The 25,075-nt window shown below is 50.2% G+C and overlaps 2 protein-coding genes across 2 annotated transcripts; both read left to right on the top strand.

Moving 5' to 3' along the window:
* The first annotated feature begins 2,689 nt into the window (after positions 1 to 2,689).
* Positions 2,690 to 7,996, top strand: LOC125536678. Its single transcript, XM_048699928.1, has 5 exons — positions 2,690 to 3,351; positions 4,252 to 4,388; positions 4,670 to 5,036; positions 5,114 to 5,268; positions 6,835 to 7,996. The coding sequence occupies exons 1-5, from the start codon at positions 3,030 to 3,032 to the stop codon at positions 6,976 to 6,978; spliced, it is 1,125 nt and encodes a 374-aa protein (XP_048555885.1). The 5' UTR covers positions 2,690 to 3,029; the 3' UTR covers positions 6,979 to 7,996.
* A 2,232-nt stretch (positions 7,997 to 10,228) lies between these two features.
* Positions 10,229 to 12,299, top strand: LOC125536671 (EID1-like F-box protein 3). The gene has a single exon (XM_048699922.1). It carries the CDS (start codon positions 11,245 to 11,247, stop codon positions 12,169 to 12,171), a length of 927 nt encoding a protein of 308 aa, XP_048555879.1. The 5' UTR covers positions 10,229 to 11,244; the 3' UTR covers positions 12,172 to 12,299.
* The last annotated feature ends 12,776 nt before the right edge of the window (positions 12,300 to 25,075 follow it).

The raw sequence follows: 25,075 nt of genomic DNA, 5'->3' as shown, positions 1-25,075 counted from the left end.
CAGTCAGCAGGTGGATTAGCAGGGGCCATGGGAACAGGGATGCTGATGGTAGGCTGTGGCTGCAATCTAGAGGTCTCAGACATGGGTAGCAAGCACATCAACCAAAAAAATCAGTCTTTATTCGCTAATCGTATCAGTACAAGGCTACAAGATTCGCTGATGTACAACGGGAGCAGTGGAATGGAGCAGAAGAAAAGAAGTAGTGGTAAACGCAAGAGAAATCGACCAAGCGCTCTGTCCAACGAACTGGAGGTTCAGGGAAGGTGAATTCCCCGCTGCCTAACTCAAAATCAAGCAATCATGCTGCCCGCGCTAGTGTGAATTGCCGTCCTTGCCCTTCTCCTCCCCGTCGCCACCCACCGCCACCGGCGGGGAGCCCTCCGCCGGGTCGACCAGGGGCGGCGGGCGCGCCAAGTGGAAGGCCACGAACTGGGCGGCGGCGGGGTTGAAGGACCCGAACTTGGGCGTCGTCTCCACCCCGGAAAAGCTCCGCGCGAGGAACGAGAACCCGTCGTCCTCCTCCTCGCTGGCAGCCGCGGCAGCAGCCGCCGCGGCGCTGGGGACCTTCTCGAGCGCGGCCACGCGCGCGCGCCGCCGCTTCGGCTCCGGCCGCTCGTCCCCCTCCTCGGCGTCCGTCGGCGCGGCGCGCTTCTCGGGGGGCAGCGGGCGGGGAGGGGAGGGCTCCTCCGCCTGCGGCTGCGCCTCGGCCGCGGGCGCGGCCACCGCCGCCATTCCTCCGGGGAGGGATCTGATCAGCTCCGGGCCGCGGGAGCTTCCGGGGATTTTTTTCTCTCCCTCCCTGCCCCCGCTCCGATCTGTGCGCGCTAGTGCGCTTGGCTGGGCGCGCGTGGTGGGGATTGCTCGGGCGGTCGCACTCACATGGGGGCTCTCGGCCGCGCGGGCTCACGTCACGCGGCGCGAGCCTGTGACACCGCCGTGGCGCTGGCGCCGTGCGCTCCCCCCCTTGTCGCGCGTGCGCGCCCCGCCGATAAGGACCTGCCGTGGACTCCTTGTCCCCGTAGAATTCTTCCCCGTTTTCTGTCGCGGTGATCAACCGTCGCCGTTTTATACTGGTGCGTTGACTGGCTGAGAAGTGCTTACGGAGGTGACTTGGGTAAGCACCAATGGCCATTGGCATTCCAGCTTGTATGCTAGCAAATGGTGGTTACATGTTTCTCTATTTGGGAAATAGTGAACACGTGTCGCGGTATGCCGCAAAAACACCTGCTTTTATAAGGCGGTGCTAGGACCGCCGCAAGACTCGGCCGGTCGCCTGCCAGCCGCACGATGCGCGATCTGTGTGTCGTCCTCATCTCATGGCTTTGCAAAAAAAAAGAAAAAATTTGTCGACGTCCTTGTCGAAATGCCGCATTGGTGGGTTCTCCTCGCCGCGCCGCGGTCGCGAGATGTAGCACCATGGCTATGGCTTGCTGGTCGCAGCTCCAGTAATCGCCGGTCACAGCAAAGTGGCTTGTCGACTACAACAAAAGTGACTCACAATTGCAACTCTGGAAGTCGCTAGTTGCTTTGATTGTCCTACCTTTGGTAGCCGTTGGTTCCAGCAAAAAATGCTCGTTGGAAATTCGTCACTCCTTGTTCCAACATCTTGCCAGCCAGTTCTAGCGCGCGGTCGTCATGGTCGCAACATCTTGGCCCATTGATTCCAGGGCACGGTCGTCGTGGTTGCAACATCACACCGGCCTGTTCTAGGTTGTAGTTACCACGGGCACAACAAGCCTTGTTGTTGGTTCCAGCAACCGCGGCTCCGCTGGGTTCCAATACCAACTCGTGCAGTCGTCGATGCCTCCACCCACCGCACTTCTGGTTGCAGCACGTCGTGCGTCCGCCCATGTCACGCTAGTCGTAGCACCAGGGGACACTGCTCGGAGAAAGCCCCAGCTGCGGTTGCAGGATTTGCTTCCACCATTGCAGCTAGCGGTTCATCCCGACTCATCATTTGTTGTCGTCACTGATGACCGGCAGTCAACCCCGTCTCCTCCCAGACCTGGACACAAGAGGAGGGAGAGAGGGAAGATCGAGGAGAGAGCAAGCTTGCAGCGTGTGGCGTCCCTATCATCGACGGCTAGCTGTCGTATGTTGCTATCCCCTTAGAGCAAGGAGGAGAGCGCATGAGATAAGGAAAGTGGAAGAAAACGGGCGTCAGTGCGGTCCAACTTCTGTTGCCATGGATGTAGTTATGCAGGTGAGGATGTAGCTCTGTCGCCGGCAGGTTCCAGCATGCGATCGTCATGGTTCCAACATCCGTGGCTGCCGGTTCCAGCACGCGTCATCATGACCTAGCATCCGGTGGTACTCATCTCCCACCACCGACTGCCGCCGGTGGGTTCCAATTTTTGCTGCCATGGATGCAACTTTGTTGTCCCCGATCGGTTCCAGCAAGAGGCCATCATGATTGCAACATCTCTGGCACACGGTTCCAACACGCGTCACTGCGATCGCAGCATCCAGTGGCATTCGTCCCCATCGCCAGCTGCTACCGGTTGCTTCATCGGTGGCCACCATCTCGAAGCACGCAGCTGCCGGATGCAGCATGCGGCCCTAGAAAAAGCGATGACGAGGGATGCAAGACCATGAACACCAGGCACATCCAGCTTCCCCTCGTATCGTGTGGTCATGGCCTGTGAGCAGATAGGTCTAGGACGTGGTGCGGGCCCGGTGGCCAGTTCACCGGAGTGGACCAAGGGAGGGGCACGATGGGTTTCGTGCGCGGTGGTGCGAAGACCTGCTCCTGCAACAACTCCGCTCGCATGGATAAGAAAGAAGACCCATGGGCGAGGTCAGTGGAGGAAGTCGGCGCGGGGAGCTGTGGTTTGGGGTGGGAACCTGCGCCGGAGTGGACTAGCCGTCGGCGGCGGCAGGATCTAGAGAGGAAGAGGAAAGCGACGCGCGTGATGATAGGCGACCGATGGATCGCCGGGCCGGTCCGCCGATTAGAAACATTTACAATTATAATCTTCTCTTAATCTAATATCTAAACCTTGTTACGTGTGAATACCTTTCTGTCCCTGATGTGTGAATGGAACGATCGACTGGGCAGAAATCGCATCTCCCTGGCTCTCTCGGCCTCTTCCCCTCTCGCGCCCAAGGCAAAGCGACGCCGGCGGCCGCGACCTGGCCCATTCTCCGGCCATCTCGCCGCCTCTCCCCGACTGCGTCCCTCTCCACCCAAAAAAGAAAAAGAAGGAAGAAAAAAAACTGGATCGGAGACGCGCCAGGTCGCCATTCTCTGCGACGCAAGCAGCAGAACAACAAGACGGCCGGTGGCTGCGAGCACCGGAGCGCACGGCGGGGAGAGGGAGCGACGAGGCGCGGCCGGCACAGACCAGAGAGGTACTGTATCATTTTGCCGCACTGCTCTCTTCTTCCGCTTATATGCTTGAGACCTAGAGACTAGAGTCTAGTTGGAGGACGGCAAAATTGTGAAATCTGATTATGTGAATGTGTAATTGGATTGCATTTTTTTTCTATGAAATGCAGACACAGCCGCACGGATTCTGAGATGTAGGATACTGTAATTTTCCTGATTCCGCCATAGTAGAATGCACACACACTCGTCATTTCCCAGTTTAGAGATCTAGACACAGCCACCATTTGCAAGCTGCTGTGAGGTGCTCTCCTAGTCTCTTTTGCATAAATAAACTCCTCCTTCCGTTTCAAAATAAGTGCCATGGTTTTAGTTCAACGGAATCAGTGTGCAAACGATGGTTGTTGCACGACACTACTCATCAACGGTTGTTTCCCACTGAACAAACGGGATACAGGGCTGTAATCTTGTGTCGTGCGAAGATCGGCCATAAAGTATCATCCATGTAGCACTGCTCTTAGTTCAATTTGGAACGGAGGGAGTATTTGTGATGTACTCCCTCCGTTCTGAATTACTTGTCGCAGGTATGGATGTATCTAGATGTATTTTAGTTCTAGATACATCCATTTCTGCGACGAGTAGTTTGGAAGGGAAGGAGTAGTTGGTATTTGATACCCCCTCCGTTCCATAATTATTGTCGTTGTTTTTGTTCTGTTCCTCGAACTCTGTACGCCCAATATTTGCAACCATGCCCTGGATTGTTTTTTGCCTTATACTGCTGGTACCAATCCCTGGCTCCATTGGATGGATATATGTCATTCCCAGAATTTGTTCCACTATTGGGGTTTCTTCATTACCGTGCTGGCAGCGAGTGATTTAAATTATTCTTTCTTCGCTCAGATAGTCGCTGATTTTTCTTTGCCCAGGTGCTGGGGCAGCTTCTTCTTCAGAGATGTTTCTAGGTCTGTTGAATCCGCATGTCCCACATGGAAAATTGCTAGCTGTGGTGCTTGTGGCCGCTTGGACCTCCATTGCTGCTGCTGGTTCGTCGCCTAGTGAGCAGGTACACCAGGGGTTGAATAACGTGTTTGCCTATGTGATTCTACGTCGGATTTTCTACAGATTTGCATTGCTGAATTCAGTTCTAGGAAGCAGGATTTGTGCACCCATCCAATGTTAGATTGAGTTACTCTGTGAGTTTAGTTTTTTGGTGGTAGTTAACTGTGTTTGATGATTAACGAGAGCCACAATGTTAACTACTTAGGCGCTACTTTAAATTTTGGTTCATTTTTTTCCAAGACGTTCAAAATTTTGTCTGTAAGTTCTAATTCTAGTTCCGCGCAGGCATGGAGCAGCCAGAAATCTTTCAATTGCATGCCCTGCTCTATGACATACGTTTCTGATGCATATCCCGGCACCTTGACGCCACGGCTTGCTCAACATATTGACTTAGCTGACGTACCTGATTCTTCTGACTTGTGCAAAGGACTCACTAATGACCCTGATGTGCCTGTGCTTTTGGAATCGCACCGGCAACTTGTTGGTGAAGGTTCCCACCGCCGTCTTGTCTATTCCATGAAATTTGGTAACAGCGAAGATACTTTGGTAAAATTCCTTGATGGCTATGATGCGAATCTTGTGATAATTGAGAGCCTCTCTAGTGGGGTCTTTGTTGACCCATTCGAGCTACATCATTTTGTTGAACGAAAAGGTGAGAGAAAACTCTGAGCTAGCAAGTCAATTATACTATATACATTTACATTGTGATAATTTGCTTTTATCTTGTAGTTTTTCTTGATGTTGCTGTTTTTGGAGACACAAACCTGGAACTCCCCTCAGCTCTGTCCAACCGGTCAGCTGTTGAGATTCATTTTGATCTCAAGCCAAGCACATCAATGAACTGTAACCTTGTGATGGAGCTTCCTCTCCATGCTAGATACCCAGTAAGTTTCTAGTTTCAAAGAAAATTATCTGCGGTAACAAGCTGTCAACTTGATTTATTTGGTTCATGCTGTCTGCAAAGACACATACTTCTGATTGGAAATCTTGCCTTCTCAATTTGAGGAAATAGGTCACATGATTATTTTCACAACATTCAACAGCGGTCTAATGTTTATGTGAATATCACCTCCTTGATGGAAATCGGACAGTGCATCCTGATGACAGACAAAATAACTATTGTAGACCAGGTTACCGGCTTGGCGCACATAATGGCAAATAATGCATGCCTAGCATGTTATTTGCAGAACAGGCACCTAACAAATATCAAGTAGAGATCAGCAATACCTTGCAACTGTAGTAATTTATGTTTAGTTTTGCTTTAGGTCACATCTCATTAATGTCCTTGTATTTATGGTGATGTTATGGACCAGCTATTGAGCATCCCACCATAAAAGGTTTCCAGATTTTCCAGAAGAACACTGAAGCTAGTGAATAGTGTGAGAGATGGTACATCTGGCAAAATTGAAATTTCTGATGAACTAAACTGCCCGAAAAATAATTGCTCAACGGCATAGTCAAACAAGAGACCGAGAAATGAGAAAGGCGAACCACGAGATACATGCTAATAACTAAGTGGCATAAAATCGCAATTCATTGTATATTTGTGTGTTTTGGGTTTCATCGTTAGGTCGAGTTTAAGATTTTGCCAGACTGTGGGTCCCTACCTTGATCCCACGTGTTTTTAGGAAATTTTGAAAAGCTTTAATGATATCAACGGATCAAATGAAGCAAGGGACACTGCAGTGTGTGTGGGCAGGCAACATAGTTGGTGAAATGGGAAGCTACAGAAGTACAATTAATTTACCTTTTCTGGAGAATTCACTTTTTTTGCGAGGGTGGAGAATTTCACTTTTAGAATACTTTCATCTGAAATGTTACGTGTATTGGAGATTGCTGCTGGATGGTAGTAGAAAGAAAGAGAAAACCAGTGGAAGCTCCACCCTCCATTTGCATGTTCTAACTTGGTGCAAACATGCCTGAAATGCACATGGTGTTACGAAAATATTACTACATGGTTCTCATGTTGATCTCCTTTACTTCTTACTTCCTCCGTTCCTAAATATAAGTCTTTTTAGAGATTTTAATATGGACTACATACGGAGCAAAATGAGTGAATCCACACTCTAAAAGACGTCTATATACATCCGTATGTAGTTTCTTTTGAAATATCTAAAATGACTTATATTTAGAGACGGAGGGAGTATTTGTCATGGAAGGTGGATGTACACGGCAGTTATCTTGGAGTAATTTTTTAGGTCTTAGGTTCCTCCCAAATTCTCTTGTAAGAGATGCTTGATGTTATTAAAGTCGCTTTCTCCCCCAAGATTTTTTTTCCAGCCTAAATCCCTCAAGAAAATGACTAAGATTCTGTAGTCCAGTCCAATTCTAGATGTTACCATGGATCCATGATAAAATTTCACATACAGGTTTTCAGTTATTCCCTTCTTCATCGTAACACTTTTGAAGAAATCCCCTAGCAGACTACTGATTGTCGTATTTATTTGCAGCCTCTCGACGCCAGTGGTTACGCAAGGGTTGAGTTGGTCAGCCCTGACCTGCTCCTGCGTTACAGAAGAAAGGAAACCCATCCTGATTCCTGCCTGTGGATCCTCCAGAATCTCGACGCCGCGCCTGTGGAGAAAGCCACGTAGCGCATACCCTGTGGCGACGAGGCGCACACAGGATTTGTATCTAGCCTCACTTTCATTTTGGCTCTGGTTTGCTCCATGTCCATAGTCCTAGCAGCCTCCCTTGTTTCTTGATGCAAGTACTGGAATCGCGAGGCATGATGCATTGGTCTACTTCAAAAGTCAGATTGCTCTCACAGGTTTTTGCACGTCCATATTCAGAGGAAACCAAGTACGGGAAAAAGAGCATCAGTTGCATGCTTGGTGTTTGCCCAATGTTTTTGGCAATCTTTTAAAGAACTATGTGGTTGTAAATTGCCTAGCTTACATCCTGCTACTTGGTCACATGACTTGCTTGATAATGCCTTTTGTCCACAGGAGCTCTGTCGTGCTATCCTTTGCGGCATGTGGGCGATCTGGACCCTCAGAAATAAAAGATACCATGGGGAGATGGCATCAGATATGATCCAAACATCAAATTCTGATGCAAAGGAGAAAGAAGAAGCTAGAATCATTAAATGGAAACGCCGCCCTGTAGGTTTTGTAAAGGCGAATGTTGATGCATCTTTCAATTTGGATACTCGACAAGGAGCCACAGGGGTGATCATTCGGGATGACCAGGGTTGGGTTACTGCAACAAGGAACAAATGGTGTGAAGCCCTCCCTAATATTATCACTGCTGAAGCTCTTGCTCGCGGGGACGGAGCAGATCTAGGGTGCAACCTGGACCTGCTGAAGGTGATTATGGAAATTGATAGCCTTGAGTTGATTAATTTGTGGCGTAGTAGGAACGTTAATAGTTCGTGTATCCTCCCTATGGTGTATCAAATCCAAGATCTTACTAGGGTGTGTATATCTTTTGAGCTTAATCATGTTAGAACTTAGAAGAGAAGCCAAAATGGCTGCTCACTACACAGCCAAAAAGGGCTCCAAATCGAATGTTGTGACTTGTGAGTACTTGGATGTATCAGGTTCCTGTATTCCTAAATGCCTGTATCCAGCGTGATTCTCATGCTGACAGTGAGTAATACATGGCTGTTTGTCTCGAAAAAAAGAGTTGCATGCTTGGTGTGAACCTGTCTTGTCATTGCATGCTTCACTGACATGCATAAGAAGGGGATCGTCCAGGAATATGAAACAAAAAAATGTGTGTTTCCATGGCAGCAACTTGCAGGTTTGAGGCAAGCACTTGTGGTCTGTATGACAGAGTGGATCCGCTGGACCCGCTGCACAGGGCCACCACGATGTCTCTTTTCATTTCACCTCCCTATTTTACTAGTTCAAAGCGTACAGGGCGGCCTCTTCTGTTTAAAAATGAGGTGGTTTCATTTGCAGGATTTAAATTTACTTCCTATATTGTTTGTTCGGTGCAATATATGGTACCCAATAATGTAGCATTATATTCTTACTTCCTCTTGATTCCTCCCCTAACCCTAGGTCGCTAGGGCAAAGTTTTCCCTCTAGACTTCACCGGTGAGCCTGTTGATGCGCCTCTCCTCTACCTGCCGCTTTGGCGGCTGGTAGCAGAGAGGAGAATCCTGATGCCTCAGCTCCGGTTAGTAGTTTAGGTTAGAGTTTTTTAGACCTCGCAGGTACGACTCTTGGGCGGATAACGGTGTTTCTTCTGGGCTTCGATACTCATCAAGCTTGTCACTTCGGACGTAGACGATGGAGTTTTGACGCAGATTCTTGTCGTCTCCCTAGGGCAGTGCGGTTAGAATTTCTCGTCATGTGACGAGATTTGGTGCCATGTGCTTCAGATTTATGCAAGGGTTAACGGCGACGACTGCGGTTCCAGGGCGCTGGTCCTTAAAGGCATGTGCACAAAGACTTCCTGGCTGTCATGGACAAGGTCAAGAAGGCTCCGGTAGGGGAGCGGCGACAGCAGCTCGTTCTGATGGCATTAGTGGTCATTCGGTGGTCTCAGAATCTCGATGTAATTTTTATTATGTTTGAGATGATTTGTATTTTCAATAAACTTTTATAATAGAATCCTATCATTTTTGCAAAAAACAAGATAAAAAACAATATACGATCTACTGACACCCCATTGCAATTACTTTATTTTTCATGTCTTTGTATATCGTTAGAATCCTTTGAATCAATTGATAAGAGTAAAAGGGTCCACATAGTATCATTTTAACCCAAACGGTGAATTTTATTGGCTCAAAAAAGGTGCATCAAGATTCAAGTGAATACATGCCTTAAGAGCACACATCCGACCGCTGCATAGAGAAGATGCACACAACCAACACCAACGCACGCATACAAAACACGCGAGGAAAAGAAGTCTAAAGTAATCAGATCCCATGCATTGCTTCCTTTCTCTATTTTTTTTTTCCTTTTTACCGTGAGGGAAGGGATTTTGATCGATCGATCGAAGGGACAACGAAACAAAGCGAAACGAAACGATTACAGACTGCCCCTTTAGGAGTAGAGATGTCGTGCGGGGAGGGGTTCCGATCGATCGATCGAAGGGACAGACGAAACGAAACGATTACGGACACCTCTCTAGGAGTAGAGATTTCTGTGAAGAAAAAACCTCGTAGTTGTGTTTCAGCACGAAATCTTTTTTTATTTTGACATGGCAAGAACTCTGATGTGTTACTAGCACAGTAGCACCTGATGACAGTAACAAGCATGCTTGCGTGATTCGAACTGGAAAAAAAACCATGCTTGTGTGAACTGCGAGGCGATGCTTCCTCCATGACATCGCCCCCGACACCACGAATGATTGAAGGAACCCCGTTTCCTGGGCATCCCATCGCACCGGAGCGAGAGCCAGCCGAGACGTGGCAAATTTTCGTATTTTGACCCCTTTTTAAAATTTATTCGAGATTTGACTTCAGTTTAATTTTTTTTTGAGATCTAATCATTTTGCTACCGTCAGAGTCCATGACGGTAGGGTTAACAGCCTACCGCCAGGGACTTTAGCGGTAGGAAACATCGCTACCGCCAACCGGGCTGGTGATAGCCTGCACAACCCTATCACCAAGGTGCTTGGCGGTAGGCACGAGTACGCACTGTGTTCAATATTTAATAGGTTTTTGGCGGTAGGGCATGCAACCCTACCGTCAGGGACTTGACGGTGCCTATCGCCATGGTCCCTGGCGGTAGCAAAAGGATCAGATCTTGAAATTTTTTCAAACTAAGATCAAATCTCGAATAGGCTTCAGAAAATAGTCAAAACATGAAATTTAGCCCCGAGACGTCATTCACTTATTTATCAAACCCTGCGTAACGTACATCTCCACCCTTCTCCCACAAGACGACAAAATAAATGCAATCCCACCGTTGTGCGTGCAGCAGATCTGATGATTGGTGGATCTTGATCCAGTACGTACGTAGCGGCAAAGAAACGGAACGCCCGCAGCGAGCGACCGAGCTAATTATCGGACGCGTGTGCCGCTCGGCCAACCCAGGCGCGCCGCGTAGCCCCAGATATTTCCGCGTGTGGTCTTCCCGGCAGCCACACGCGTCGGCACCGCCGCCACCCCCGGCCGAGGAGCCAACCGAATCCTGAGACTATCCGGTGCCAGCCGCCGTGATCGCGCCACGCGTCCCCCGCCAAGCGAGGCCCGGCCGGCACGTGTCGCCCCAGAGCACGGGCGCGCAGGCGCGACCGCCGGGGCACGCGTCCCGCCCGCCAGTGTGCCCGCCGTGGATGCTGTACGTCAGCTAAGTAAACTAAGCTCGCATGATACATGGCAAAGTAAACTAAGATTGGCAGTGTGCGCGCAAGATATTTTGGGGATGGCGAGCAGCGCTGTGCTGCACCCGCATGCGCAGCACCGGCGCGCTCTGTCCGGGCAGCGAGCCTGGATCGGGCGGTGGCGACAGGCGCTGCTCCGGTCCAAGAACGGCACTGTTTTGACGGGGGCACGGCAGACGGCACGCAAGGCAAGAGGGATTAGCGTGCGGGGATGATGGAGATATTTTGCGTGCGGGGGAGTGCGACAAGGATCGCTTTTCTGATCGCAACCGTACCGCGAGCGGCTATTGCGGCCGAGCCGTACAATTGTCACGCGCGGCGCGGCGACACGAGGAGCAGGGCTGGCCGGCCGGGTCGGGGTCGCCTCCAGGGAGCACGGACGGGACGGCCGCCCACGTATATAACTGCCCACCCGCCGGCGCCGCCCCGCTCCGCGCTCGTACTCGCGAATCGCAGTCACGCTCAGAGTCACACCACCACGTCGGGCAACTAGGTTCGGCTGGCACGCGCGGAGGCGCCGGGAGGGAGTCGCCGGACTCCGTTGGCTCGGTGCACGGGTTGGGTAGCATTCGGTTAGCATGAGCGAGGGAACGCGGGAGATGAGGCGGCTGCGCGTTGGCAGCGCCGGCGGCGGGGGCGGCAGCAAGGCGAACGCGAGCGGCGGCATCGGCATCGGCATCGCCGACGAGTGGAGCAGCGGGGGGCGCGGCATTGGGGCGCGGATCCGCGGGGTGAACGTGGGGATCCTGGATGAGCAGGTGCTGGCGCTGGTGTTCCGGGCGCTCAACTGGGACCCGCAGGCGCTGTGCTCCGTGGCGCGGGTCAGCCGCCGCCTGCGCGCCGTCGCGGAGCGCGTGCTGTGGCGGGAGCTCTGCGTCTCGCGCGCGCCGCGGATGGTGTCCACGCTCACCACGGGCTCCTCGGCCGCGTCGGGCCGCGTGGGCGGCGGGTGGCCGGCGCTGGCGAAGCTGCTGCTCTTCTGCTGCGGCGCGGCGGGGGCCGGCGTGCGGGGCCACTTCGCGCCCGTGTCGCGCTTCTCCAAGACGTCCGGCCGGAGCTTCCTGTCGCGCCGCTGCGGCGGGGACCTGCTGTACGTGTCGGACCCGTGCGAGCACGCGGCGGCCGGCGCCGCGGCCGACGAGGACGTGGGCGCCTACCGCGGCGTGTTCCGCGGCTTCATGCGCTCCCGCACGCGCGCCTGCCTGGTGGGCGGGCGGGCCCCGCTGGAGCCCCGCGTGCGCTGCCCCTACTGCGGCGCGCGCGTCTGGAGCGTCACAGCGGCCGGCCTCGCGCCCCGCAGCGCGTGCCGCCGGCTCGGCGCGCACGAGGGCCGCCTCGAGTACTTTGTCTGCGTCAGCGGCCACCTCCACGGCAGCTGCTGGCTCGCGCGCCTCTCCTCCAGCGACGGCGACGGCGACGGCGGCCGCGGTGGCGAGGACACCGACTCTGACGACGACGGGTTCACTGCCACGGCCGACAGCGACGACGGGCACATGGAGCTGTGACGCGAAGAGCTTGTCTTAGCCACATGAAAATGCAGTAGAGTAGAAGCATATTCCCCGTTTGTTTTGTTGGCTTTGTATAATCTCGTGGCTCCTGTGGCCTTGCTGCAATCCATTTTTGCACTGCCGCACAGCTGTTTGTTTCTTCTATCGGTTCAGAAGCGACGTGCGTTGGTGCGGCGCCAGCTACAGATTCAGACTTGCTCTTTCGAGCGACCTCCTGCGGCCGCAACTTACCTGAAATAAACTACTCCTATAGTAGGATCTCATGGCTGAATTTCATGACCTACGCCATGGATTGATTGATTGATTACCTTAGTTTCCATTTGAGGCGATCTCATGGCTGAGTTTCTAGCATCGGCGTCGATTTGTTCTCCATGCCGCCGGCATCGCTCCTCCCTCCCTGTCCTCCGCGTCTGGTGAGCCACTTCTTCGGTTCATGACAGACAAATGGACAACAGAATGGTCAGGCCATGGCTCGCGAATCTGCCATGCACCAGTCACCATTGCTTAAAGGTAGAACCACTGTCGTCAAGCTCGATCGAATAGCTAGGCCTAGGTGATGGGTGATGCATTGCGGCGGCTGTCACGGGTCACGGAGGAGAGGCCCCGGAGCCTGGGCTGCACTGGAGTGGCACGTTCGGAATTCAGAGTTTCAGATAAAAGTGCTGTCGATGCTTGTAAGTGATGCCGTTGCATCCCGCCTACCCAAGCAGGAATGTTCGATTCGATACTGAACTGGCGGCGGTGGCCTGCACCATCAATGATGGAAAATAAGTTGCCAGTAACGAAGCTATATAAGAAGGTGACCCTAGGTATATGAAGCCATTGAATTAAGCTATATAAGAAGGTTGTGGTTGCTTCATATCATACTGCTCTCTAAGTTACAGTTATGTGGCGATCCATTGGTCCTTCAAGGCATATGCAGAGTGGGTTGGGGCAATCCTTCGAGATATATGATGATCCACTGCCTTGACTGTAAATGGAACGAATGCAGGGAATTAAACTGTGATGCTTACGTGATCGGAATGTTGGAACGCCATCTTTGGCTGACCACTCGATCGTCCTGCATTTGTCGACTTGGCTGTACCTATTGAAAGTTAGTTAACGAATACACCATCTTCACTGAAAAACCTAAGAACATAATGCGCTGCGCTGCGCTGCTTAACCCAGATTCGTATGTGCCATCTGGATTTGATTACAAGTTTACAACACCAAGCTGCAAGCAGGTGATCGACTACGGGTTTTATCATTCTCCCGAGATCTCTGACTGCACCTGGGTAGATTGTCTCTGAATCCACAAATATCGTTGCTCACCCGGAAGATGGTACTGTAGTATACTGCACGCAGTATCTGAATTCAGTAACGTCGCTCCACGCAGTGCCGCATTACAGTGCGCATTGGTGTATAGTACTACTACTACTACTAATCAGGAATTACCGCAGAGACCTCGCCTAGACAAGGACATCGCACACAGGGTTGCATAGGCAGCAAACTGTCTCTTTGTGGCCACTATAACAAACAAAGAGAACGGCAATGATTTACACTGACGCAAGGATTTCATAGGCACCACACCGTCGTCTTTACGAAGAGTACTAACACTGAAATGGTATTCAACTACTACAGTAGTATGGTAGGATAGTAGAAAAATCGTACTCCTATATGCTAGAGTAGGTCTTTCATGCTGCTGCATCAACATCATTGTCTAAGCAGACAGGCAGTTCGTCTGCTGGCCGGTTATCCATCAACAGTACTCTCAGATAACACATGTACAGGCTACTACTAGCACGATCTTGTAAGCACGACACAAGGGTTTGACTCGCCTACCGTTTCTTCAGAAAAGGTTCCAGCAGGCCTCGCGCTTGGCAGAAAGAGTAACAAGTTGTGCTTGCCTTGCGTTCCAAGTGATATGGCAGCCCACGCACTAGCTTCGAACATGGTCCTGCCGATCGATGATACTCATGCCTCCTTTTTTCCGAGGAAAAGCGGCCCAACGGACCCCGTTTCGTTCGGAATTTTTTGAGACAAAAGAACCCAGCTGTCTTGTGCAGTTACCCTCATCAAAAAGAAAAAAAAACTGTCTTGTGCAGTGCAATATGTTATCAGGTAAACAGGGCAAAGCCCCTGTTTACTGCCAAAACATAGGAAATCAAACCTTTGCTTGACATACTAGCTAGTAGTTGCTCGAAAACAGTTTAGCTATGCATCAGTGGGGGGTCAGTCGATTTTTCAACGAAGGAAGGAGAAGGAAGGGCGTCGCCGGAGATAACGAAGGGGCTCGCCGTCATCACCCCAATATCTATCTTAGGGTACAGGGTGGGGGCGGTGGTTGCCGGCGGTGTGGGGCAGTGGCGCACTTCGCCAAAGAAAAAAAAATCCAACAGCGGGCGGGGCTAGAGGGATGGCGGGGGCGGCGGCTAGACCGGCGGTGGGGGCGGTTCCGGGGAGGGCGGGGCGGCGAGGTAGTCACAGGAGCGCCGCCAACCCCAGGTGGTGGTGGCTGGTGGTTCGTTCCGCGACACGTTTGGCGGTCTGGGAGCGGAGGAGGAAAAAGATCCAGACGCCATACGATCTTCATCCAACGGTCCATAAATTGACTGTTCCTAACTAAAAAATTCAGTCGACTAATGTGTAGCTTCTCCCGCTCAAAGTTTTGCCTAGGTATTGAGATTGTGAGATAGGGAAAAGAAACTACATTTTTTAATGAAATAAAACAACATTAGTAGGATCACTAGGTTTAATATCTCAAGAACATGAATTGTTTCATGTCTTCTAGATTGTCCAAAAAAACATAGCATTTTATCGCACCATTCAGTAAAGATAGAGGCCTATACAACTGTAATCAAAAGACTCAAAAGTACCATAACCGAGCCTAGCTATACCATGGTAAATTTAACAATAACCGCATAAGATCTCCACTAAGAATAAATAAAGAAATACTGGTAAAACTCAATAGGCAGCCCAAATACGCCTGGTACTTTATTGTGCTTCATCTTGAATATGTTTGTTTTTATTTTATTTTGTGAAGGAATGAAAATAATTCTATATAGAATGGGTTGGGAATTATGCCTAGATCCCATGTAAATGGAAATTTCATTGATAAGACCTCCTCAATTGTAGCCAATATTTTTTTGCAGTATAATGAGAAGAAATACTATAAATAAAATAAAAAGAAAGAACTCTATTTCTGACCTATGAGGCCGAATATTATGTTTTCTTATTCACTCTCTACTTTATTTTTTCTATTTAAAGTAGATCAATTTACATGATGTATCTATATAAAAAATTAATAAATATACTTTAAACAAAGTAGGAATTCGTAAAATTAATTTTTATTCCTTCATAGAATAAAAAAATGATAAGAGACTTTTTTTCCCAAAATCCCTGCAAAAGAAGAATTTTTACCTCTTTCTAACGGAGCAACTCTTATTTCCTTTTAGCTAAATACTTTTTCGAATATTTCTCTATCAATTCATCAAGAACACAAGCAAAAGGGAGCTAATACTAAAACATTAGAAGCTACTGGGCTAAACAAAGACTTAGAAAAACTAGTTGCATACAGTAACATATGCCTACCCCCCTCCCTCTTATGTAAACCCCTCATGTCTCAAAGAGATGATTTTGTTCCTCTCTTTCTTGCCACTAGCCTTGCCATAAAAAGGGAAAATGATAGCATGTTCCTGAAGTGGGTCTTGCTCCTTAGATCTCCGTATCTGCTAAATCTCTTCTTCCTTAAAATTTTATGCAACCTTTCAACAAGTTGTTTCTTCAAAAGAAAATTAGCAATAGATAAACAAAAACTTTCACTATGTTTGCCAATACTCTCCAGTTCTTCGGACGACAACTTCCACTGTCTTCTGTAAATACCTTTAGGCATTCTTCTTACTAGCTCTATTTTGACATTTATCTAAGGATTTCCTCTACATGTATTTGCCCAAGCCTTAGCTACTACATCTTTTCAGATCATGTCTAAAAAGTCATATTGTTCAAATTTAAAAGGAGAAGTAATCTTTAGCTTTTTCAAAACCAATATCTACAACTAGAACATTATGCTCAGGATAATTCTAAGGAAACTTCTGGAGAAGACAAAGGGAAACCAACCCTCCCATTGTGTATTGGTGCTTCAAAAACAGGATCCTTATGATTGTTTTTTTTGCGAGATGATCCTTATGATTGTTGGACCGAATAAAACTTCTCCCAGCTAAATCAAGTTTTTTTAACTACTTATACCGGATAATAGCATTAAGAATCTGAGCCGATCTAACAATTATTGTAGCTCTATAAAGTTCAGTACACTTCCAAATAATATTAAAGTCCCCACCTATAATAAAAAGAGTCATCACGCTTAAGGACAAGAACAAGTTCTATTAATAATAACATCACTTTATCTCTATTATAACCCCCCCCCCCCCACACACACACAAAAGATAATCCTTTAGTAGGAGAGAAGCACCAAATATGTGCACATGTATTTTTTGCCTCCTATATAACAACAAAGTTTAGTTTTAAATCATGCACCGATTCACAAACAAGTCCCTTTCCTTTCGGGTCACCAGTACCCCTCGCGTTTCAGTAAATGCCTGGTATTTAAAGAACAACTATTGATATAAAGAAACAAAATAGTTTCTACCTCTATTTTTATCTATTCTGCATATTAGCTTTGTCCAACATCAAACTTTATAAGATTTGACCAAGTTTATAGAAAATAATATGTACATTTCAATAACAAGGATATATGATGTGAAAAAATATTCATTGATGAATCTTCTGGTATTGATTGTTGTAGATGTTAATGTTTTTTCTATAAACTTGGTCAAAATTTACAAACTTGAATTTATGACAAAGCTAAAATGAGGACTACTTCCTACTGCTACATCAAAATCACCCATGCCTAAAAAATGCCTTTTGTATGCTGACGTCACGACGATCAGATAGCGCTCAAGAGGTTTTTCTCCACACGAGAAATCCTTCACCCGCAGAGAATTCAAATAGATGTGTCGAAGATCATCAAAGAAAGGAAAAGACTGAGTTCGATCCATGTCCTCCTTTTTGTTTAAACCAAGAGCTACTCCTCCCTTCCCGGCCCGCAGCAAGTCTACGGCGCCAACGTGCGCCTAGTATTCTTCTACGGTGATACGCTGGAGCTATGCAAATGTTGTGCTCCAGCCTCTATATGCGTTCGATCCATCTACTCCCTTTTTTAAAAACCAAAAGCTAGAGACCTTTTACGGTACATCAATTAAATTGGGGCCGTTAATTTCTATGGTTTGACGGTTCAGATGAGGCAATACTACACCAAGTTTCAAGTAGTATATTGAGCAATTAGGGGCCTTTTGGGTAGTTTGCTGTTAATCCATCCCGCAGGGCAGATTTCCCTCCAAATCAAGTGGAGGGCATAGTCAGGTGATTTATTGAATACAAAGCTAAAAAAGGCTCTTCTTTTACTTGGCAAAGTATTATGACAGGGGTTAATTGTCTAAATCTTGGTTATATTTGGCGTGTTGGAAATGGTCACAACATTGATATTTGGGAAGATGCTTGGATTCCTAATTGTGCAAATAGAAAAGTAATCACACCGGGAGGGAGTAATTTGATCTCAAGGGTATCTGATTTAATTGATCCCGCTACTAGTAATTGGGACGAAAATTTGGTCACACGAATGTTCTCGCCAGTTGATGCACAAAGGGTCCTTGCAATTCCTTTGTCACAACATGATATGTCGGATTTTGTCGCTTGGAGCTATTCAAAGAATGGAACTTTTTCTGTTCGATCAGTCTATGCAGTGCAATGGGAACACCAACACGGGGGGAAATTAAGGAGAACCGATGATATGGGACACATGACTATCAATCCTATTTGGAGTGAGATTTGGAAATTATCTTGTCCATCGAAGCTTAAAATTTTCATTTGGCGCGCACTGCATGGCACCTTCCCGTGTAGAGTTAATTTGGCGAATAGACATATAAAGGTTACCCCCAATTGTCCGCCATGTTCCTTTGGATCAGAGGATACAAAGCATATATTATTTCAGTGTCAGAAAGCAAAGGAGGTTTGGAAAAAATTGGGTCTAGATCAGGTCATTAAAAGAGCGTGCGAAGTTGATTATGCTAGTGAGGCGGTGCTTGAAATTTTGCTTTCTATGTCTGAACGGGAGCTTATGATCTTGGGTATTCCGAATGTCCGTGAATTAATTGCAATTTCAACTTGGTATTTATGGTGGGAGAGGCGAAAACTGGTCCATAAGGAGAAAACCCAAGACGCTAACCAGATCTTCATGGGAATTCGTGCAATTATGTTAAACTATGTTTTGGCTATATCACCAAAGGCTACGATGAAAAGAGGAGGTTGGGTCCAACCTCCAAGGGGGTTTGTAAAACTTAATGTGGATGCCTCTTTTGATCATGACCGGCTTAGGGGCACGGCTGGTGCTGTTTTGAGAGATGATAAAGGAAAATTCGTTGCAGGGGGAATTGAAGAATTGATTGATGCACGGACGTTTTGACGGCTGATGCTATGGCGCTTAGATATGGTCTATCTATTGCTCAAAGGGCGGGCTACAACCGCTTAGTTATTAACTCAGATAACATGGAGGTTATCGAAACCATGAACAATGAGGATGGTCATCTAGTACAGCGGCGGCAGTTTTGACGATTGTTATTTTTTAGCATGTGACTTTCCTATTACTAAAATTGAGCATTGTAATAGAGAAGCAAATAGGATCGCACATGAACTTGTTAAGTTAGCTAGATTTTCTTCATCATTGAACTGGTTTGAGGAGCCCTTGAGTGAAATTGTATCCCTCCTCATAAACAATGTACTTGTTATCGCAAATGAATAAAGTTTCTATGTTTCTTTAAAAAAAAAGTGAAGGGCATAGTCGTTCCTTTGGTCCATCGATCCTGCTCCCGCCATTGCCAGCGGCTACCGCACCTCCGTATGTACTGTATAGTTTGTGATATGCAGCCGGCCATTTTCAGCCCACCCTGTGCGGATGTGCCATCGCCCACGCCCAGCTCATCCGGCGTCGTCGCTCCCATCCCAGAGCGCACAGACGCCGCAACGGCGCCCATTTCGTCCGACGTCACGGACCCTGATTCAAGCGCTGCCACAAGACATGTTCACCGGCCTGAGCCTCCCACGACCACACAGAGGCCACCTCGCGGCCCGTACCGGTGCCGAGGCAACGACCTTCGCCTTCCCTCTCTACCCTCTCCTTCACTACATCCCCCATTCCCCCTCAGTCCTTTCCTCCGCCATCTGCAGGCGTGTGCTGCTGCTGCTGCTCCGCGTGCATGCGGTGTGTTTAGATTAGTGGAAGCCGGCTGACGTACGTGCGCGATGAAGAGAGGGCCAGAGGAGAAGCGATTTCAGACCACCTACCGAAGTGCGTGCAGACTGTTGAGTAACGTGATTGTATTAGGAAATATAGGTTAGACTACGAAATATCCTAGCTTGCCATGTACTCTAAATAGATAATGTACTCCTATATATATACCCACGAGGCTCAAGCAATACAACGAATTGTTTCACCAATCCCTCTCTCTATCTTCTAACATGGTATTTATCGCAAGTCGATCCTAAACCCTAGCAGCCGCCGCTTCCGCACCCGCGCGCCGCCCCCGGGGCGGTCGGCCTCCATGATCGCCACCGGGGGCCGCGCCGCCCGTACCTAGGGTTCGTCCGCCGGCCGTGTTGGTCGGCTGCCCTAGGGAGTCTTTTTTTCCCGATCCTTTGATCCGGGTTTTCTCTCTCTCACCGGTCGCTTTGATCGGCGTCTCCTTTTTGGTTTTCCAGTCTATGTGATCCGGTTTGCGTCGCCCACCGCCGCCGTCGACCCCGTGGGCCTCTACTCCAACACCGGCGTGATCAGCCGGCTTCTTGACCGACCCAGCGGCCTCACGCGTCGTCCGCGTGTCTGCCCGTCGGTCGCCCTGACCCGGCGGCCTCGCGCGGCATCCTTGCGTCGGCCCGCCGGTCGCCCCGACCCGGCGGCCTCGCGTCATGCGGCGGCCCTTCACCGCCGCCGTTCGCGCGACGGCCCGCCCGTCGATCTACGCCGGCCGTCACCGCCCTGCTCCGACCGGGACTCCTGCATCACCCCGACCCGATGGCCTCGCGCCATGTGGCGGCCAATCATAGCCGCCCTACCGCCCGCCGCCGCCGGCTTCATCCCGGACTCCGCTGCCACCGCGCCTCCACCGAACGGCGTCCCCGACCTCGCGCGCAATCGGAGTGATCACCCGCCCGCCGCCGCGATCCGCCTCATCTAGGCCGTGCGACCGACCTGTCCCGTCGGTTGCGGACGCCTCTGCAGGCCCCGTGAAGATCGTCCCGAGTTCAGCGCGTGAAAGAACATGCGGTGCCCCCATGTTTGGTTTTGGTAATTGATGACAATCTCTATTGACTAATGGTTGCCTTGAGTTATATTTGAAGGTTTTGTCCATAGGCTTTTTTTGGAGTACACGTGTTGGTTTCAAGGAAAGTTTGTGTCGACCAAGGTGCTATTCAAGGAATTACCTAAAGATTGGTCTTGTGAGAGGTTGATCAAGACTAAGTCAAAGAGTGAATCAAGTTGATCAACCCACAAAGCGTAGAAGATGTACCGAGAGGGATCAAGTGATCCCATGGTATGGTAAGAATTATCAATTACGCTTTGTGTACTAACCCATGGTCTTCGTGAGGGTTCTTTGTGGGGTTAGGTTGCGGTGTGCAAGTTCAAGTGGAGCATCACGAAGAGATCAAATGCTTGAAGCTTGCCGTCCTTTGTGGTGACAATAGACTTGTGAAGATGTGCGGAAGAGTGTCTCACCCATAGTGGAGTATGGGGGAGCAATCAACTAGTCTTCATCGAGTCAACACAATCAAGAAAGGTTGCGGTGTGCAAGTTCAAGTGGAGCATCACAAAGAGATCAAATGCTTGAAGCTTGCCGTCCTTTGTGGTGACAATGGACTTGTGAAGATGTGTGGAAGAGTGGCTCACCCATAGTGGAGTATGGGGGAGCAATCAACTAGTCTTCATCGAGTCAACACAATCAAGAAAGGTGGTCCAACTTGAGGGAGTCAAGATCGTCATCATCTAGCTCAAGTGGACCATGTGCAAGGCAAAGGTTTGCCCTTGATAGGTTTTCTATTTTACCGGTCTCATGATGGTAGTTGGGAGACCGGGTTATAGGATTGATTGCCGTACTATCAAGGGGGGGGGCTCTCGATGAGTAGTTTGATCGTATCGTTCGTTGAGAGCTCAAACCATTGCATCCTTGCATCATCTTTATTGGTTCTTGTTTGGTTCTCTTTGTGAGTCTTAGAGATTATGGTCATCTTGATGACAAGCTCGAGTTCATCGAAAACGGAGTTCACATGCATCTTCTATGATGTTTTCGATGTTGGAGGTTATGCTCGTTCTTCTCTGTTGGAGGTCTCACTCCTCCATTTGTTAGGCATACCTCCCCTGCCTCTTCTTACTATAACAAGCTCGAGTTTGATGCTACTCGTCGTCTTGTTTCCAACAAGTTTGAGTTTGCTCAATTCAGAGCTCATATGCAGAAGTTATGGCAGTTCTTGTTTTCTTGAGTGTGGTTTTTGTCTGGTCCCAGCGGTAGTACCGCGAGCCCAAGTGGTAGTACCGCTTGGAGCTCTCAGCCGTAGTACCGCTGCAGTGCCGCTCTTCTACCGCCTCGATTTTGGGTCCTGCTCTTTTCGTGTCGGGTTTAGCAGTAGTTGCACGGCAGTAAGGCACGGTAGTACCGCTCCGGTCGGGCGGTAGTACCGTTTCTGCTTCACTGCCGCCATACTATATTCTGCCTGCCTCTTTTGGTCCTGTGTTCTGCTCCTCCAGCGGTAGTACCGCTGGGGTGAGCGGTAGTACCGCTTATATGCGGTACTACCGCCCCAAGGTTCATGTTTTGTTGCTCCTTTTCCCTATTTCTTCCGCCTGAGCGGTAGTATCGCTCGTGTGCGGGCTGAGCACATAACGGTTGGATTTTCCCCCTCCTATAAAAGGGGGTCTTCTTCCCCAATGAACCTTATACTTTAAGCTCGCGTTCTTCCCCCATTGTTGACCTTCTTCGAGCTTGCTAACTCTCAATCCCTCCATAGTTTCTTGCTAGATTTTGAGGGAAAAGAGAGAGGAGATCTAGATCCACATTTCCACCAATCACTTTCTCCTCTGTGTGAGGGGAACCCCTTGGATCTAGATCTTGGAGTTCTTGGTGTTCTCCTTTTTGTTCTTCCTCTCATTTTTCTCCCTAGCGTTAGTTGCTTCGGTGGGATTTGAGAGAGAATGACTTGGGCACTACGTGTGCCTTTGCCATTGCATTTGGTGTATCGGTTTGAGTTCTCCATGGTGATACGTGGTAGTGAAGTTTGAGAAGCTTATTACTCTTGGGTGTTTGGGCACCCTAGAGCTTATTCCTCTTGGGTGCCTTGGCGCCCTAGACGGTTGGTGGTGTTCGGAGCTCAATCATTATGGTGTAAAACTCCGGGCAAGTATCGGGGTCTCCAATTAGGTTGTGGAGGTCGCCCCGAGCAATTTAACGGGTACCGGTGACCGCCCCCAAGGGTTGTCAAAGTGTATGGGTTCGGTGACCGCCCCAAGGGTTACCATTGTACGGGTTCGGTGACCGCCCTCAGGGGTCCCTTAGAGGAATCACGACATCTTGCATTGTGCGAGGGCGTGAGGAGATTACGGTGGCGCTAGTGGCTTCTTGGGGAGCATTGTGCCTCCACACCGCTCCAAACGGAGATTAGCATCCGCAAGGGTGTGAACTTCGGGATACATCGTCGTCTCCACGTGCCTCGATTATCTCTTACCCGAGCCCTTTATTTATGCACTTTACTTTGTGATAGCCATATTGTTTCTTGTCATATATCTTGCTATCACTTAGTTGTTTATCTTGCTTAGCATAAGTTGTTGGTGCACATAGGTGAGCCTAATTGTTGTAGGTTTTATGCTTGTCAAATTAACCGCTAGGTTTATTCCGCATTTGTTCAAGCCTAAACCGTAATTATTTTAAAGCGCCTATCCACCCCCCTCTAGGCGACATCCATGATCTTTCAGCGCGCCCCTCTACCGATCGAGCAATGGGCTGCCGCTGCGTCGCCCCGTTGGGCCGCAGCGCCGCCGCCCCGTGGTTCTTCTCCCAGTTGCACTGACCGGCGTCACCGCTGTGTCGCCCCTTCGGGCCGTAGTACCGCGGCCCGAGGTCCATCGCTGCCCAGAGGCCGTCCGCTCTAGGTCGTCCCCGTGGCGGCACCGACCCTCGCGCCGCCACTACGTCGCCCCGTCGGGCCGTAGCGAGCGTGGCACGCGGTCCACGTCGCCGTCCAGAGGCCGTCCCCGCGGTTACACCGACCCGCGCTCCTCCACTGCGCCGCCCCTTCGGGCTATCGCGCCGCGGCCCGCGGTCCCTGCCGCCGCCCCAAGGTCTTCCCGCCGTCACCCCGACCTGACCGTCGCCGCTGCGTCGCCCCTTCGGGCCGTAGCACGGCCGCCCACGGTCCACTTCGTCGTCCACGCGCGTTGACTTCCCGTGGTATGCGTCGCGCCACCTCCCTTGGCGCGGGAACGCCACTGTCCGCGCCGGTCTTCGTCATGCTGTCGGGTTCTTCGCCTACTTCGAGCACCGCCGCCGCGCTCCTAACCTAGCCGCCGCCGCCACCGTCAGGCCGCCGCCGCCGCTCTTCTTTGGCCGCCGCCGCTACGCACGTAGCCGCCGCCGCACGTCCACCTCCTTCGTCTTCGTCCAGCACTGGCCCATCGCCAGCGTCGCCGTCATCTACCCCGACCACTTCGTCTACTCCAACAACCGCAGACGACATCGGCTCCGCGCTGATTGACGCCGCAACCGTCGTCGAGTCCTTCTCTGCTGGCCTCTCCGACTCCTCCGACATGGCGTACAACTTGTGCAGGTCCTCGTCTATGCATGCCCGGTGCTGGCAACACCGATGCGTGCCTTCGTCCACGATGTTTCCCCGGGCCTGGCAAGCCTGGTGTGGCGCTTCGTCAACTTCGTCTTCGTCCGTCTACGCATGCCCGGTGCTGGCAACACCGGTGTGTGCCTTCGTCTACGATGCGTCCCCGGGCTTGGCAAACCCGTCGCAACGCGTCGTCAACAACGTCTTCTTCCCAGCGCACCACTACTTCGACACCACTGCGCCCATGCTAACTCGGCGCCCTCTTGCGCCCGCGGCTCCACGACGACATCCTTGACACCGGCTCCCCAACTCGACATCGACCACGACATTCTTCGCGCGGCTACCTCGACCACGGCTACACCATCCTCGGCTCTCGGCTACATCGACAAACGGCACAAAGGGCTACCGCCTTGCTTGAGCAACCTCGTCGGTTTTCACTCCAGCCACGACTCCGTGATGCGTCGACCGTTACGACTGTGGGGGGTGTCCGCCGGCTTGCCTTCGGATTCTTCTCTAGTCTCACCGTCTGCGTCGCTACCGTTGTGACTGCGGGGGGATGTTGAGTAACGTGATTGTATTAGGAAACATAGGTTAGACTAGGAAATATTCTGGCTTGCCTTGTACTCCAAATAGATCATGTACTCCTATATATATGCCCACGAGGCTCAAGCAATACAACGAACTATTCCACCAATCCCTCTCTCTACCTTCTAACACAGACGGGGAGAGGGCCGCCGTGCGGGACAAGGCGGCTGCGTCGTTGCTGGGATGCATGGGAGGAAGATCTCGAAGCAGCGACCAGAGGTCGTTCAACGCAGAGCGGTCGGCCTTGTGCAACCGAGGAGACGGCCGCCGGGCGGCATCATCGAGCCGTCAAGTGAGGAATGCCAGACGAACAGAGATGGCTGCATCGTCGAGATGGCAATGGCATCGCGTTGTTATTAATTACATTATTAATCGTTATTATAAAATTTTAAAAGAAAAAAAATCCACA

This window comes from Triticum urartu, chromosome 1 (genome assembly GCF_003073215.2).
Source record: "Triticum urartu cultivar G1812 chromosome 1, Tu2.1, whole genome shotgun sequence".
In the NCBI taxonomy this organism is placed as follows: Eukaryota; Viridiplantae; Streptophyta; class Magnoliopsida; order Poales; family Poaceae; genus Triticum; species Triticum urartu.
The sequence above is the reverse complement of the archived record's forward strand: the minus strand, read 5'-3'. Positions and strand labels throughout refer to the sequence as shown.

Coding starts and splice junctions, on each gene's coding strand:
- LOC125536678 (XM_048699928.1), top strand. CDS start 3,030: ATGTGTGAATGGAACGATCGACTGGGCAGAAATCGCATCTCCCTGGCT. Junction 4,389..4,669: donor GTTCGTCGCCTAGTGAGCAG/GTACACCAGGGG, acceptor AGTTCCGCGCAG/GCATGGAGCAGCCAGAAATC. Junction 5,269..6,834: donor CTCTCCATGCTAGATACCCA/GTAAGTTTCTAG, acceptor ATTTATTTGCAG/CCTCTCGACGCCAGTGGTTA.
- LOC125536671 (XM_048699922.1), top strand. CDS start 11,245: ATGAGCGAGGGAACGCGGGAGATGAGGCGGCTGCGCGTTGGCAGCGCC.